Genomic DNA, 17,101 nt, shown 5'->3' with positions numbered 1-17,101 from the left:
CGGCAATAGACCGCACAGAAGACCTGCGGTCCACCAAGGGTGAAGATCCCAGCGGCCATCTTCGCAAGGTAAGTAAGAAGTCACCGGAGCGCGGGGATTCGGGTAAGTACTATCCGTTTTTTTTTTTCAACACATGCATCGGGTTTGTCTCGCGCCGAACGGGGGGGCTATTGAAAAAAAAAACCCCCGTTTCGGCGCGGGACAACCCCTTTAAGCATAAAGCGTACAAACATCCAATTTCAACAATCGACAAATTCAAGTTTTCTATTACCGAGGAACTCTAACATTCTAGTTCAAATGTGTAGGGATGCATGTGGACACGTGGCTTATCTCCAAGCTTGCATGGATCTTGAGGCTGCGATGGTTGATCATTATGTCGAAAACAGAAAAACTGAATGTTTAATTCTTATTTCCATTTGTTACAAAACAAGTTCAAGGCCATCATTTGTATCTCCATTGCATTACAAAATTATATAACTACTATATAACTACTTCTGGGTGTGTAAGTATATGTATGTATGGGTAACGTGACATTCTGGAGTTCTAGTTGAAACTTTAGATGTACTTTAGTTTTTATGCCAAGGTCATCAATGTGTAGCTCTCTGTTTGCAGCCAACCACAGACCTCAGTATTTTCCTAGCAGGCAGGCATGCTGCGACTTTTAGTCCCCCCACGTGGAGAGCCACCTTTCTGCTTACCCTTGGTTTCTAATATATGAAAACAGGTGAAGAATGAAGGGGATGTTTCCATTAGCATGGGTTATTTTATCTTGTCATATTTACAGTAATGAGCCGCTATCCCAGAAGTGACTATACTAATGTTTTGACAAATAGAATAATTTTCGGAGATGAATAATTGCCACATTGCTTTATCAACATCTGCAGTATCTGTAACTGGCACAGCATGTGTAGCTCAAGGAAAATAGACCATAATAAATGGTTCTTCAACTCTGTTTATTATAATGTTGACATAAGCATAGTACTGTATAACCCGGCGTGGAGAGGGGGTCGGAGTTGGGGAGCCTTGCTGTTGGAACATCTACAGTATCACCAAATACATAAGAACATGAGAGAGGTGTAATTATTATTTATCTTGGATATTTTCTTATAATCTCATTGTTGCCACTTACTAAATAATGCGCTTTATGAACTCCCCAGAGATGCAGGGGAAGCAGAGACGATTGCTATCATTAGTACGGATTCATCTTTTTGGAGTGTTTTCTTTAGTCAGTGAAGTAATTTTAGAACTAAGAATTCCTTCAAGATTCAGAAATAATAAAATCCTGAAAAAGCCTTTACAAGCGTCGTTGAATCTTAATGAAAAGTTTTATAACATTCAACTTTTTAATTTCTCACCATTAGTGTTGAGCAAAGTGAAACAGTAGAACCCTGTTTTGGGTCAAACTTTGTTAAAAGTTTAGACACTAACCCGAAACTCAAGTGGTTCATCCTGGCCGAACCCACTAAAACACATTTCTCTTCTTTTTCTTCTTCCCCTTAGTTCCTTTTGTCTTTTTTACCTCTTTCTTTTCTCTTTTTCTTCATTAACTTTGCCTTAAACACAGTTCAAAGTACTCAGATACACTTCTGAGTGGCCTAAGAGTGTTACTTTTATGGCTTTCGAACAGTTATATACCAGTTTTAGGGGTATTAATGAAGTTCTGGTTCAGTTCAAACTAATTTGAATCAGACCAAAATTTTCGCCCAAATTTGGAGAATTGGCCAAAATTCACTTTTGCAGTTTGCTCATCTCTTATCACCATTGGGGAGATCTTTACTTGTTTCCAGTAGATGCAAATGCAATTCTTGTTTCTATCCAGATGCTAAAATTCTGTATAGAATGTATACTTTTGATAGCTGAGTGTTTGATACTAAAGAATCCGGTCAAGCAAGTACTTTTTTTATAACCTAGAGCATTGGCTACACTTCTACATTTTAGCAAATCCTCAAATTATCTTAAAACCTGGTTTCCCCAAAAATAAGACCTACTCCAAATTAAGCCCTAGCCTAATTTTTGGTAGGAGGATTGAAGTATAAGCCCTGCCCTAAAAATAAGCCCTAGTTACACTACATAAAAAAACTACATTGCCACATTACCTAGCAGGTTCGGTCCAGGTCGCTTCTGCTGCTCTCTAGAGGTTCGGCGTGGTGCACACAGTCTTCAGCCATTCGTACAATACCACTTCCTGGTTACCGTATTTATAAATCCTGCTTCCAGGAAGCGATGGCTGTCATTGGCTCTTCAACTGCTGCTTAGCCAATCGCTGCAGCGCTGGATGAACCGATGCAATGACTGTGATTGGTTTATGCAGTAAGTGATGATGTACGAGCGGCCGAGGACTGCAGGAAGCGCGTTGGAGCTGTGGAGCGCAACGGGCGGGACCTGGATCAAGCCTGCTAGGTTAGTATAATAAGACCTAGTGCCTCTCTTGGGGCAAAAATGAATAGGACAGGGTCTTATTTTTGGGGAAACACTGCAGTTTTCTCTTGTACCTGCAAAGTCTTCTCTTTAAATGAATCAAAGGTCATTATGATTATTACTATCAGTTATTTAAAATGGTTGCTTAATTTTTACTAATCTTACAGATAAATAGGAACTAAACATTACAAAATTAATAAATTTGATAAATTTGACTAAACAGACAAGGATTCTAATACACTATTGGATTTCTTTGTGTCGATCTTTAAGCCTTATTGGTGGATATGCTTACATAATATTAGTTTTCCAGCCAGATTAGGTGTTTAAACTGAACTATGATACTTTATGTTAACTGAAGCAGCTCCTGGTAGTGTCTGAAGCACAGGGAACTTTCCGTGTTGGCTGGATTTTACTCTGGGTACTCTAGGAATGGTTGATAAATATTTTCAGCCAATATACAAGCACCAGCTTTACAGACATTGTAGTTAGAGATGAGCGAGTATACTCGCTGAGGCACATTGCTCGAGCGAGTAGTGCCTTAGCAGAGTATCTCCCCGCTCGTCTCTAAAGATTCGGGGGCCGGCGGGGAGCGGCGGGGGAGAGCGGGGAGAAACTGAGGGGAGATCTCCCTCTCTCCTGCCCGCTCCCCGCCGCAACTCACCTGTCACCCGCGCCGGCAGCCGAATCTTTAGAGACGAGCGGGGAGATACTCGGCTAAGGCACTACTCGCTCGAGCAATGTGCCTTAGCGAGTATACTCGCTCATCTCTAATTGTAGGCAACCAAAATTCAACTTGGTTGACTACTCTTCACTCTATATAAGCCATCGAAAGACAACACCAAAAACCACTTACCTTCTGCGGCTTCATCACTGCCAAAATTCTGTCTGTAGAAGAGCATTATTTCTATGTTGTAGCATTTATAGATTGTGACAAGGAGAATGAATACAACGAGGATAGCACCTAGACCTCCAGCAAGCTCCATGTTATACTTCAATTCTAAGGAAAATAAAGATACATTTACATAAGAAAATCGAACAATTTATCTACAACTGCTTTAAGCTTGATTACCACAAAAGTAAATTACTTGCAACATACTCTTTAAAGGGAATCTGTCAGCAGTTATTCACAAATTAGTCCGCCTACACAGTTTAAACACCAACGTGTTGTTCAAAAATTGTTTTCTTAGCCACCTTATGCCAAGCATACCTACAATCCGAAGACTTCTTTTTATCGCGCCGCATGCAAATAACGAGAAATCGGTCTCGTGGGAGGGCTGAACCCTCTCTGGAATCCTATGTCATTTTCAAAGACAACAGGCGATGTTGGGGATGTGAGGCAGGGTTCCAAAAATGGTCCAGCCCACCCATCGGACTGATCACCCATTATTTGCTTACGGCGTGGGGAAAAAAGTCTTCAGGTTGCAGGTATGTCTGGAATAAAGTGGATAAGAAAATAATTTTTGAAAATCAAGTCATCAGTGTTAAAAACTGTGTAGGCGGATTGATGTGTGCAATGATACAATTCAAAGTAACTAGCCAGGGCGAGCCCAATCTCCATATTACAGAAACCCGAGTAAGAGAGAGATGAGCCCCATCCAAGTAAGAATCAAATATCCATTTTTGTCAAAAATTTATGTAAAAGGCGTTTTGTTATTAAAAAAAAATTCTTAAAAATAAATTCTTTACTCACCTATTCCTCCACCCTCAGTCTACTTACTGCATCTTATCCCCACCGAACTTCTCTTGCCTCCTGCAGTCTCCCGGGTCACCTCACCTCCAGCCGGATGATTCTTCTGCTTTCTGTAATGAAGCATGCATTCACAGGCAGTCTCCTTTCTTCCCGGCAATATACGCTACGTCACTCCCAGCCTAGCAGGGAGTGTCGAGCTATTGCCGAGACTGTGCATGCCTGCTGTCTCTGCAATAGATCAGCATTCCTTCCTAGCCAGTGAACGCTACATCACAGGGACATGGAATGCGAGGAATGCAGGCTTCATAACAAGAAGCAGAGGATCCAGATGGCTTGCAGTGAAGTGATCCGGGGGACTGGACAAGTAAGGTGAGGAGAAGATTCCTTAAGGAGTTTGCCTGGGGAAGAATAGGTGGGTATAGAATATATATATATTTTTTTTAAATGACAAGACCCATTTAAATATGGGGAGCAATATCTACTAATTAAGCAGCAAAAATATTCAGTATTTAATGTATATTTTGTGCCTCTGGGAACAGAGGAGTTAATCTATTCCTTATTTTAATAATCATTGCATAATCTATGCTACTAACAATATGCCACATTTAATACGCTAAATCTAAAATAAGTACCAATCAGAGCTCCTATAAACATGAATACACGGAGCTGTAACAAGTTATTAGCATCTATCTCTGATCATGTTGACTGTGGGAGAATGTCAGCATCTTGGAGACATAGTTGTTGAGCAGCATGTTCGTCGCTCCTTGCCAGGTGTACATGTAAATGTACTTTCTTTTTTCGGCCTCTGCTGCTAATTATGTTTTGAATCAAGAACAAGGGTGTTATTACATCTAATCTGACAAGCCACTTGGAAATGACGTGCCCTGCATCCCGACGCCTTTATCTGCTACTGTATTGTTTTTAGGCAGAATTTCCTGGCTTTTCAAGAAAAGATTAAATGCCAGGGCCTCCCTTTGTGCAAACTTCCCACTCAAATGCAGAACTGACCCATTTCAATCCAGGGATTCAGTTCATACAGAGCTCTGGGTTGCAAGGGGTTGTCGGGTTACTGGACAACCCTACTTCAATAGGGCCCCCTGCCCGGCATTAAAATAATAAACTGAACTGTACTTAGTCCTCCGCTGCCACCAGGACTCAGCACTGCAGCCCCGCTGTGGTCCCAGTGTTTGTTGTGGCAGATATCACAAGAAATCATGTGACCACTGCAGCCAATGAGAGGCTGTAGCGTCCATTTCTTGAACTCGAGTCATCATGGTTCTCAGGATGTGAATGCCGATGCCAGGAGAATGGGCAGTGAGGCTGCGGTGGGCAACTGATTTCCTGTGACATCATCTGTCACATCAAACACCAGGACGACAGCAAGTATAGTTCACTTTATTATTTTAGTACAGGGGGTCTTATTAAAGCAGGGTTGTCCGATAACCCAGACAACCCCTTTAATGTCAAAGGCACTTTATTAGAGACCTGGCCCTTTCACCATTGGAGCCTCCCTCAATGGAAATTAGACACGTGACTCCGGAATACAGCATAAAATCAAGTGAGCAAGATTCTATGGATCAGTTTCCGTGTGAATCCCCATTAGAATTGGAAAATCAAGCAATCTAAGTCACTACAAACAAGGCTCGGTCATTAGTTCTAGACTAGCTGGCACCAGTATTTCATATACTGTCAACTTTATAGAGTCTTCTCGTGGAATTTAGTGGGGAGTATACCGAAAATGGTGTGATAGAAGAAAAACATCCAGCAAAAAGGATCCTGTGGATGTAAACAACTTGTCGCCAAAAGGCGTCAGAGGAGGATGCCAAGAATCATTCGGGAAAAACAGGCACTGCACAATCAAGCAAATTTTGGCTAAATACAATGCTGGTGCTCTAACGAATGTCTGAATGCACGACTCAACATTCCTTAGCACAGATGGCCAATAACAGCAGACGACCAGTGAATGCCATTGCTGTTTAAGATTAAAGGGGTTATGTAGGAAGCACCCGCTATATCGGGTCGGAGGAGAAGTGCTGCTCCGACACCTGTGTAGTGACCGGCACTCATAATTACAAGAGCAGCTCGCTTTGATTTCAGTGAGGACTTCGTTCGCAATTACGAGCACCGGACGCTATACAGGGGTCGGAGCAGTGCTTCCGCTCCAACCCCGATGTATGCCGGGGGGTGTTCACTGGATAAGATTCTAGTGGGCACAAGAGCCCAACAGTTTAGGCAATGTTTTCCAATGCTCATTAACAGAAATCTGGATTCATCTGATTTATCAAACTATGCTGATGGGGGGGGCAGTGGGGTGTCAAAATTTGCCACAAGCAGCATGAATTGATGAACCCTTCCTGTTAGGTGTTTAGACTCAGGGAAGTGGAGTATTAGTTAGGGATACTAACTAGAGATGAGCGAGTACCCAAATGCTCAGGTCCGCGTTATTCAAGTCGAGCTTTTCGTAAAATTCGAGAGCTCTATTCGAGTAATGAACCCCATTGACTTCAATGGGAGACTCGACCATTTTTGTATGGGACCCGCCGGGTGCCGAGTTTTTTTTGGTTCTCTCTCACTCTCTCTCTCTCGGGGTGAGGTCGAACACGGCGTGATGCTCACTCGAGTAGCGAGCACCATTGAGTCTGCTAATACTCGAACGAGCATCGAGCTTTGAAGAGTACGTTCGCTCAACTCTAATACTAACTAATACTCCACTAGTATTAGTGGAGTATTAGTTCTCTATAATACCTTTGGAGTGATGCCACAATAAATTGCTCAGGTTGTGAAGGCCAAAGGACATCCTAAATGCCACTAGGTAGCGTCTCTAATAAAGTGTCCATTAAGGGCTCCTTCACCCAGGCGAGGGTGATATCAGGCCGTGATTCACAGCTCAATATCACCCTCGCCATCTATGTGAAACCCCTGGATGTGAGGCGATTTCACCTGGAAACAGCCTTGCATCACTGCAACGCTGAAGGTAATCACCGCCGCTGCAGTCACAGCCCCAGCAGAGCATCGCAGAGTTCTCTGATTGCTTTCGATGGGGCCAGCACTGCTGCTGCCGCCGGCCCTGTTGAGGACAATGGCCGATATCGTAGGAAGTTAGGACATGCCGTGGCGCCATCACAAATGTGAACGAAGCCATTCAAAAGAATGGGCTTTGTATCTGCGAGATTTGTGCGTCTCGCAACTCACAAGTCTTGCCCGATTTTCACGCCAGTGTGAAGGCCCCTTAAGTGTATGTTCAATTCCGACAGAGGCCTGTGGTGATCAGATGTGATTATATGTATTACAGACAAGGATATGATGGTAAGTGCAGACGTTTCATGTTTGTCTCATTATTCTCTTTGTTAAAAATGATAAGAAGCTCCTCTTGGCTGTTATATTTCTTCTGCATACCAAGATAATCATTAAGTATCCTTGGTATATTTTTAACACCTGCGCTCAGTAGAAGCATCATCTTTACCAGAACTCCCAGCTGATACCCAGCTACCTATCATTAATCCAGAGTCCACCACGGTTAAACTTCCATGCATCACTGCTGTCAATTAAGTGATAAATGTAGCGAGTGGGTGTTGTTTGATTCACCTCTCTCTTTCACTTTGCATTTCCCTACCAGTTACAATTCTTGTCATCTTGTTCAAAGAATATTTGTAACCTCGTATCTTATCTGAAATAGATCTGCCTAAAATGAGCCTTTCTTTTCTTCTCTACATCTTCTATTTGCTCGTTATAAGTATAAACCTATATTTATGTCTTCGACGGAAAGATCAAAGAACTTGGTGACAGGTTAGCTTTAACTACCAAGGGTGCCCTAAGCCTTTATGCTGCCTGAGGCTAAGTATAAAATGGCTCGCCCCACCTGCAAGACACCCCCCCCCCCACCACCACCACCAATTTTACAGGCATGGATAGTGTGAATATACAAAATACCCAACACATATTTGAACCATTGACAGAGTAATAGTGATCCTGGTATTGGTGCCAGCAATAATTGTGACCCTTATAGTGACCGCAGTAGTTATAATGCCTCCCTTAGTGGACCCAGTAGTAGTAGTGATCACCATAGTGGCCCCAATAGTAATAGTAACCCATATAGTGGCTCCAGTAGTAGTAATGGTCTCCATAATGGTTCCAATAGTAATAGTAACCCATATAGTGGCTCCAGTAGTAGTAATGGTCTCCATATTGGTTCCAATAGTAATAATAACCCATATAGTGGCTCCGGTAGTGATAATGGTCTCCATAGTGGCCCCAATAGTAATAGTAACCCATATAGTGGCTCCAGTAGTAGTAATGGTCTCCATAGTGGTTCCAATAGTAAAAGTAACCCATATAGTGTCTCCAGTAGTAGTAATGGTCTCCATAGTGGTTCCAATAGTAATAGTAACCCATATAGTGGCTCCAGTAGTAGTAATGGTCTCCATAGTGGCCCCAATAGTAATAGTAACCCATATAGTGGCTCCAGTAGTAGTAGTAATGGTCTCCATAGTGGTTCCAATAGTAATAGTTGCCCTATTAATGGCTCCACAAGTAATAGTTAGCCATGCAGCAACAGGATAGGAATTTCACTAAGCCAGTCAACCGCTTCCTTCCAGCTACCACCGCTGCTGAGTCTGTGACACCTGACCTCTGCCCCCAGCATCTGCATACATTCCTTAGTACAGACGCTGGGGGAGAGGTCAGGGGTCAGAGTCTCAATGGAGGCTGGAAGGGGGTTGCAGACTGGTTGAGTGAAATGCTGGGATGCTGCCCAGCTGGTTCTCTGTTGACAATTATCTTTTTTTCTGGCCATTAATGGTTATTATGGCCAGTAAAAAAAGAATTACTGACTAGATGGCAATGAAGATCTGGTAGTATAATGGAAGGCAGCACTCCCATTGAAATCAATGCCACCTTTTATACTTTTGGCCTTGACCCCGATGCAGACGTCCAGGTCATGCGCAACAGGTGCTAGTAGCTGTATTTGGATATATTGGTGAGTTGCGTATTGATGAACAATCTATACAACTTTATGATAAACAGGGATAAACTTAATGACCACTAGAGGTGCTTAAACCTTGTAATACATACTTCACTAAGACCTGTGTGTAGTGGCCTCTTTTTCCACTTATGTAGAGCTTGTCGCCCACTAGACATGCTTCTACGAAGCAATCAAAGAGATTTTGCCCAGTTAAGAGTTTGAGAGGGGGTGCAGTATTGGAATGCGAGAAGCTAGATGGCTATATTGTCTCATTGCTTGCCACCTGGGTCATTCTGACCATACTGTTAGGTGTAATGACCCGTGGGTGCATTAGGACATACACAAAAGGCAACCAGGCTCTGGTCACCTTTGACAACCCACCAGTAGAGAGGATCGTCTGATTGACAAGCACAAACAGCACAATTAATTCATTGTCCATCATCCAGTGACAGTTGGCACCATTGTTACAGGCCCCTGTGTCTGTCAGGACCCTTTCCAGGTGCTTGGCTGAAGGATATTTAGTCTCACTGCACCAATTATATGTACTGCCTTTAATACCCCCCCCCCCCCCCTCCCCATCTCCGTTTCGCAGTTGTCTCATGAATGACAAAGCTGGAGTTAAACCAGGTAGTTTTCAATGACAAATCCAGGTTTAGTTTGGGCACGGATGACATTTGTGTTGGTATGTGGAGACCTAGTGGGGAGCATCTCAATCCCGCTTTTGCTGTAGAGTGGCACACTGCCCCCAGTACTGGTATGATGGTCTTGGAGCCATGGCATACAACCGTCAGTCACCCTTAGTAGTGGTACGAGGGACAATGACAGCTCAGTGATATTTTAGGACAAGCTGCAGCTACATGTGTTACTCAGCTGCACATAGCAAGCGTGTCAGAGGAATGCCTCCACAACATTGTCACCCTTCTGTGTCCAGCCTGGTCACCAGATTTATGACCAATAGAAAATGTATTGCACAATCTGGGATGCCAGCTTTGACACTCTATAAGTTTGCATGATCTAGCCCAGTTATGCCACATAATACCATATGGAACCTGCATGCCTTCATGCCCGCCTGTATGAGATTCTGTGTCCAAGCTAGAGGCGATACAACAGGGTACTAAAGCCTACAAGCTCATATCACATCTTCTATCCATGTTAGAGGTGGTACTACAAGGTACTAGAGCCTTCATACCCTTCTGCATCACATCTTGTATCCAAGCTAAAGGTGGTACAACAGAGTACTAGAGCTTCCATGCCCACCAGTATCACATCTTGCATACAAGCTAGAGGTGGTACGACAGGGTACTAGAGCCTCCATGCCTACCAGTATCACGTCTTGTAAACAAGTTAGAGGTGGTACAACGGTGTACTAGAGCCTCCATGCCCCCCTATATCACATCTTATATCCAAGCTAGAGGCGGTACAACAGGGTACTAGAGCCTCCATGCCCCCATGTATCACATCTTGTATCCAAGCTACAGGTGGTACAACAGGGTACTAGAGCCTCAATGCCCGTATCACATCTTGTATCCAAGCTAGAGGCAGTACAACAGGGTACTAGAGCCTCCATGCCCACCAGTATCACATCTTGCATACAAGCTAGAGGTGGTACGACAGGGTACTAGAGCCTCCATGCCTACCAGTATCACGTCTTGTAAACAAGTTAGAGGTGGTACAACGGTGTACTAGAGCCTCCATGCCCCCCTATATCACATCTTATATCCCAGCTAGAGGCGGTACAACAGGGTACTAGAGCCTCCATGCCCCCATGTATCACATCTTGTATCCAAGCTACAGGTGGTACAACAGGGTACTAGAGCCTCAATGCCCGTATCACATCTTGTATCCAAGCTAGAGGCGGTACAACAGGGTACTAGAGCCTCCATGCCCCCGTATCACATCTTGTATCCAAGCTAGAGATGGCCCAACAGGGTACTAGTTCCTCCATGCCCACCTGTCTCACATCTTGCATCCAAGCTAGAGGCAGTACAACAGGGTACTAGAGCCTCCATGCCCATCCATATCACATCTTGTATCTAAGCTAGAGGTGATACAACAGGGTACTAGAGCCTCCATGCCTACTCATGTGACATCTTCTATCCAAGCTTGAGGCGTACAGCAGGGTACTAGAACCTCTCTTCATGGGTTCAGTTTTCAGCAATAAATTCTCCTTTTGCTCTGATACTGTAATCACTTATATCAACCTAGCAATCACACATACAGTTTAATTTGATCCCGACAAGTCCTTCTAGGTGGTTTGATTTTTGTTTTACACTTTTAAAGCAGCATAGCTCTATACTACAGTATGCAGTTGAACATGCCATACTTTGTTTCTTCTTACTAAGTTCTGTGCACCTTCATATGCAATCGAAAGCACCCGGAAGTATAGTATAAGACAATAGATCTTTATCGTCCTTCATCCATGAAGCCTAACAAACAGTCCATAATATTTTTTGCATCCAGATAATTTGATAATTTGCCCCAATATCCTCCTGAATCCTCTTCCTCCAGAAATCTTTTCTTATAGTTTTCAAATATTTCCCATTTTACTCTGAAAATCCTAAAGCTTGGCGTTTCAGTAGATGATATGTATGCTGGATCATGTAATCTGCTAATCTTGTAATTCAATAGAAGCTAAGAGTTAAGTAGATCTAGCATAAAGCCACTGCCAAATATGGTCCGGCTTAATTAACTGATTTCCAATTACCTGTTCAGTGAATTACAGAGTTTTGGCTAATGTTATTATGATGCTTTATTATATGTAAATCTCTTAAGCCATGTGCATTGCCATGTCTCTTCTCTTATTAAACAGATTTATTTGTCATATCTTCCTCAAGCTTTTCATAATGACCTATTTGACTGTAATATATTCTACAAAAATTGTTGAGCTCTAAAACTGTTTAGTTTGACTGACAACCTAAGAAGAATTTCCCATCCTATAGATCGAATTCATGAAAATAGCCCAATTTAAAATGTTGAATTCCATAATAGGAAGAGGAGTAAAAGATATTTGTGCTGTATCAGACTCGAAAGGAGTCTATTTTAAGTAATCTAGGAAGGTTTTTCATAGTCATGTAGAAGATCGGTGGGCTACAGGTATGAGATAGGTGGCCTACAATAGGCCCAACTCACACTAGAGTTATAGGGCTTTTACCCTCCTGTATTTTATGATAAAGAACTGGAATCAATTATATAGAGTGTTCTATTTGTTGGAGGCTCAGAAAAATTGGCTAGAACGCCAAGATTAATGCAAACATTTTAATGGAATTAGGTCAACACTCACCTCGCTCAATGAGAATCAGGAACCCAAACTCTATTTTGCTGAACATTCTGGTAAGTATATCTGGTGTACCTGCAATTATTTCTTGCACAATGTTTCTTTTCACTTCTTGGAGAGTTTGTGGCTTATTCCAGTAAACTTCTCCCTTTCATGGCTGAAGCATAACATGGCTGTTGGGGTGGCATGGTATCCTGAGAGAACACCAGACTAGCCATGTTATGATGGGTTCCAGATTCCCATTTAGTAAGGTATGTTTTTTGTTTTTTTTTTAAATCAAAGCTTTTTATTCATTTTTCAAACATACCATGTGATATACAGTTACAAATTGCCATATTCTATGGGGTTAGTATAGCGTCAGATGTGAGTCTTTTCTTAATTTAAGCCAAGCATAAAGAAACATGACATTGAATAGTATTTCAAACGCACACACAAGGTTGGCCGTGTTTCATTGAGCATCAGGATAGTCTGCATGTGGCGAACCTGGTGTGCCTATAAAACCCTTCTTAAACAACTGGGGGGGGGGGGGGGTAGACGAGACGGGGGGAGGGGGAAGGGGGAAAGTTATGAGGGGACAGGTGTGGGGAGGGGGTATTGTCTCAGTTTCACACCAATCTTCTGTCCTCCCTTATCTCACTCGTTCTGATCTGTTCGGGGCCTCTCTATCAGACTCTCAATTAGTGCCCTCATGGTCTCTCTTAGATGGATTTTATCAAGGTATGGACTGGTGTAGTAGAGTAGTTGTACTAGGTCCTCCTCTCTTTTTGTTTTATCGGCCAAGGTATATCCCGGGGGTCAACATTTTCACAAATCCATCATTATCTCCCCTAGACCAACTCGAAAGTTCCTCCAAGTTACAGATCATGTCTACTTTTTCTTTCCATTGGGCCAATGTAGGAGGAATCTTCTGGAGCCAGAGTATAGGGATCAAGGTTTTTGCTGCATCTATTAATAGTAAGGTATGTTTTGACCAATTTTCGTTCTACTGTTTTAATTAGTCTTGAAGTTATTGCCGCTTTTTCCACGCCTCCAGTGGGACACCCTGTAGAACAAGCAAGGGGAAGGTTTCCAATATTTTAACTTGTTCTGTCTTCCAGATGGAGGGGACAACAGCTCTCCAATAGAGGTAAATCAATCGCCTTTTTGATGATTTAAAAGTTCCTATGCTAGAAGACAAATCTCAGACTTGGTCAAACCCATTAGCAGACGAATCCATATAACTGTAGTCGGGTTTAATCCCTATGGTACCAGTATCAGTTGAGGTAAATTCTCCAGTTAGCCCAGGTTGTGACCAATAAATCATCCCCTTCTTTTGACTTTGTCGCCAATCACTTGCCATTTGAGTCTATTTCTTATGGATTGAATCACAAAGGTTACGATACAACTAAATGCAGACGTGCACATGTTCTTTATAGATAAAGCATGGGCAGTCAGAATCATTTTCTCTGGTTGACCCAAAAAACCCCAGTCGGATGTTGTCTGCTCCAATGGCAGCTGTAGTAACAATCATACAGTAGGTCTTGACTATCTTCTTAACCAATGTAATTATTTTAAAACTAGAACCTTTTTATTTTTCTTTGCAGAAAACTAGTCATTAGTTCAGAACAGAAATCAATATCTACCTTTCTTCTTCAGGATGACACTTGCATGCTTACGACCATTTCGGTTTTCTACATGACAGGTGTAGTTCCCCAGGTCTCCTTCTTGTACAGCATCAAATGTTAAAGCCAGTTCTACCTCCTTCTCTCCAAGGTGTTCTCTGAGTAACCTAAACCAAAGAGATACATTTCTGTCAAGTGATTACAGTGCTGGAACATTAACACCATGCATTGAGATGCCATTTGAACACTCGGCATAGTCAATATATGTATTCCAACATACATTACTTACATTTATGTAGCTGAGATTCTGAGTTGGTAAAATCAATTAATGTCCTAATATATCATGGTTGTGTAAGGATATGAATTTAAAGGGATTCTGTCATCAGATTCTTGTGACGTGAGCCGAAATGGACAAGACCATTATCCCCTTTTGAAGTTCGACTCTGAGCTTTGAGTCAAGTGGGTTGGCTGTCCCGGCCTCTCCCTTCCACACTATGCAGAGTGATGGCGCCTTGCTTTTGTGTAGAGAGAGCTGTTACTTTTAGAGATGAGCGAGCACCCAAATGCTCGGGTCCGCGTTATTCGAGTCGAGCCTTTCGGAAAATTCGAGAGCTCTACTCGAGTAACAAACCCCATTGACTACAATGGGAGACTCGAGCAATTTGTCTTACCTGTCATTTTATTGGAGGCACAAGTAAAAGATGAAAAATTGCTGGCAAGGTGGCACGACACTCGATGAGTCAAAAGAGTAAAACCACAAAGGAATGAAATCCAACTTCTCATTTTTTGGTTACTGTAAAGAGACCAGCGTCCTTCAAAATAACAAAGGAGAAATTGGATTTTGTTCCTGTGTGCTTCTACTCTTTTGACTCATTCGAGTGTTGCAATGCCTTGCTAGCATTTTTTCATCTTCCACACGTGATGTTTGCAGCTATATTAGTGCTGCATTCATCAGGTAGCATTTTTTCCACATCTACCTAGGACTTTTACACAGTACAGTACATTTTACATATGACCACCTTATGGTCTTGATTCTAAAGTTTAGGCCCAATTCATATCTCAGTGTTGCTCTACCCTTTTTTTGGTTCTACACTACTTTATTGAAGGGGGATTAGCTCTGCTCCCAGCCGCCCATACATCATGTGATCCCCTTATTGACCACTCTGATCACACAACTGCTGCTATCTTGAATGGAAGTAAGCCCTCTTTATAGACTTGCATAAGAGGCTTACTTGTAGTCAACAAAGCAGACGCTGTGTCACTGTAGTTGTCAGTGAGGGGGTTCATGTGATGTATGGATGGCCAGGAGCAGAGTAAACGGGGTTCATGTGATGTATGGGTGGCATGGGAAAAAGCCAATTAGTATTGAGTAAGACATAATAAAAATAAACAAGCTGAGGAGCTCGAACGGTGTTTCGTAATTCTACAATATAAGTAGTCATGATTAATAATTAGTGGAATTATCGGTTTGTAACATTATCAAGCCGATTTCAAGAAAATCTAAGTGAATCAGGGCAGTCAATTCCGACTCACAATTAGAGTCAATGTGAGTCAAAATCGGGTTCACTAATTTGCCCTCCAGAAGGTCCTCGATGCAGCCGAAGTCCCCCAAATTGCACGGGAAAGCAGTGATATGTATCTGGGGAACACAGTGGTCCTCCCAAAATTTGATGACAATAGTGTACAGTGGTGTAGGGGATCAAACGTAGCAAAGGCATGTCACTGAAAAAAAGAAGGCCCACATAGGGTCTCCTAGATCAAAAATTGCACCAAGGAGCCAGCAAGTGTGCAGCTTGTTTTAAAAGCAATGTCATGAATTTTACAAGAAGAAATTCTGCCAGGTGAACACAACACTCAAGTACGGTTGTACTCAAAGAAACCGCTGTTGAGCTACCAAAACCTTTTCTACACAGCAGGTTTGGTTTTGGTTTTAAAAGCAATGTTATAAAATTTGCAAAGGACTTATTCTACCAGGGAAACAGAATAGCCAAGAAAGGGCCTTCTCCAAGGAAAAGCTGTAGATATACAGTTATTACTTGTAATTTACAAAAATGTTCATTTTGGGAGGAGAAGGAGAGCATCAGCACCAGCACCTTGAGGGCGGAGTGTGCTCCTTGTGGAAACGAGAGCTGTAGCTCCTTAATTTCATATTGACATGATTTTCATTTGGGGGGACATAGGAGGAGGCATCGTGGCAGGAGCAGTAGTACCACCACCACTAGCAGCAGCAGGAAATTGAAGGCACAGTGTAGTCTTTGATATAAATCTATACTCATATTTGAGTAAAAATTGCCAGCATGCTAACTAATCGGTGAAATCTGACATGAAGGGCAGAAGTCGAATGAAATCCATTCCTGGTTCATTTTTATAAACATCAGGTCATCCACATTGTGGACACGCAGATGTGGCTGTCGGTTATCACACCCCTGTGCTGAACACCCTTTCTGATGGCACAATGGCAGTGGGGCAGGCAAGCACCTCTAAAGCAGGTTGTGAAAGATCTATCCTCTCATCCAGCTTAGACACCCAAAAGTCAACGCATTGTCTGAGTACATCCATGTGGGAGCTGACATACTCTTGACCATCATGGATAAGTGCTGCCTGTGATTGAGTCCTACTTTGTGCTTTTGCTGCAGGCTGCCATGGGGAAATTCTGTGCTCAAGCTGCTTATCAGTCTGTCCTGATAATGCCGCGTTTTGAGATCTTTCTGCACTGCAATAATGATTTATAATTTTGGCCTTGTAGTGGGGATCAAGGAGGTTGGCCACTAAGTAATGATCTATTTTGATGTGGGCTATGCAATGGTCCTTCTGCAAGCACTTCAGCATAAAATCACTTGTATGCATCCTAGTGCCTAAGGGTGATGGCCCACATTTCTCAAGGTCAGGCCTAAGTGTCCTCTAGTTGGGTTCGCCATCCATGTAGAGTAGCTGGAGTTCATGATGGATGAAAGGAATTTTGCATAGCCCCCTCCCCTGCCTCTGGTTCTATGATATCCCTCCCCTCTTCCTCCCCTGTACTTCTTTCTTTCCTGCCCAAAGCCACTGTCCCTGCAGTGTTGAGTGATGGCGGACTGGCCAGACAGTTGGGAGATTGACATCTCTTCCTATTCCTTTTGTGACATGTCATCTTTTCTGAGGCCCTGTTGAGTCAAAAA

At 42.7% G+C, this 17,101-nt stretch overlaps 1 protein-coding gene across 1 annotated transcript in view; it reads right to left on the bottom strand.

The window, feature by feature from the left end:
• IL1RAPL2 (interleukin 1 receptor accessory protein like 2) overlaps positions 1-17,101 on the bottom strand; it is an 824,602-nt gene that overhangs the window by 26,681 nt on the left and 780,820 nt on the right. Inside the window, exons 8-9 of the mRNA XM_066582114.1 lie at positions 13,965-14,110; positions 3,272-3,415 (exon numbers count right to left, since the gene is read on the bottom strand). Coding sequence (XP_066438211.1) covers positions 3,272-3,415; positions 13,965-14,110 — 290 coding nt within the window. The remainder of the gene's footprint in view (positions 1-3,271; positions 3,416-13,964; positions 14,111-17,101) is intronic.

The sequence above is a fragment of the Eleutherodactylus coqui genome, chromosome 10, assembly GCF_035609145.1.
Source record: "Eleutherodactylus coqui strain aEleCoq1 chromosome 10, aEleCoq1.hap1, whole genome shotgun sequence".
Taxonomy (NCBI): domain Eukaryota; kingdom Metazoa; phylum Chordata; class Amphibia; order Anura; family Eleutherodactylidae; genus Eleutherodactylus; species Eleutherodactylus coqui.
Note: the sequence above shows the minus strand (reverse complement) of the source record. Positions and strands in the feature narration are given on the sequence as shown.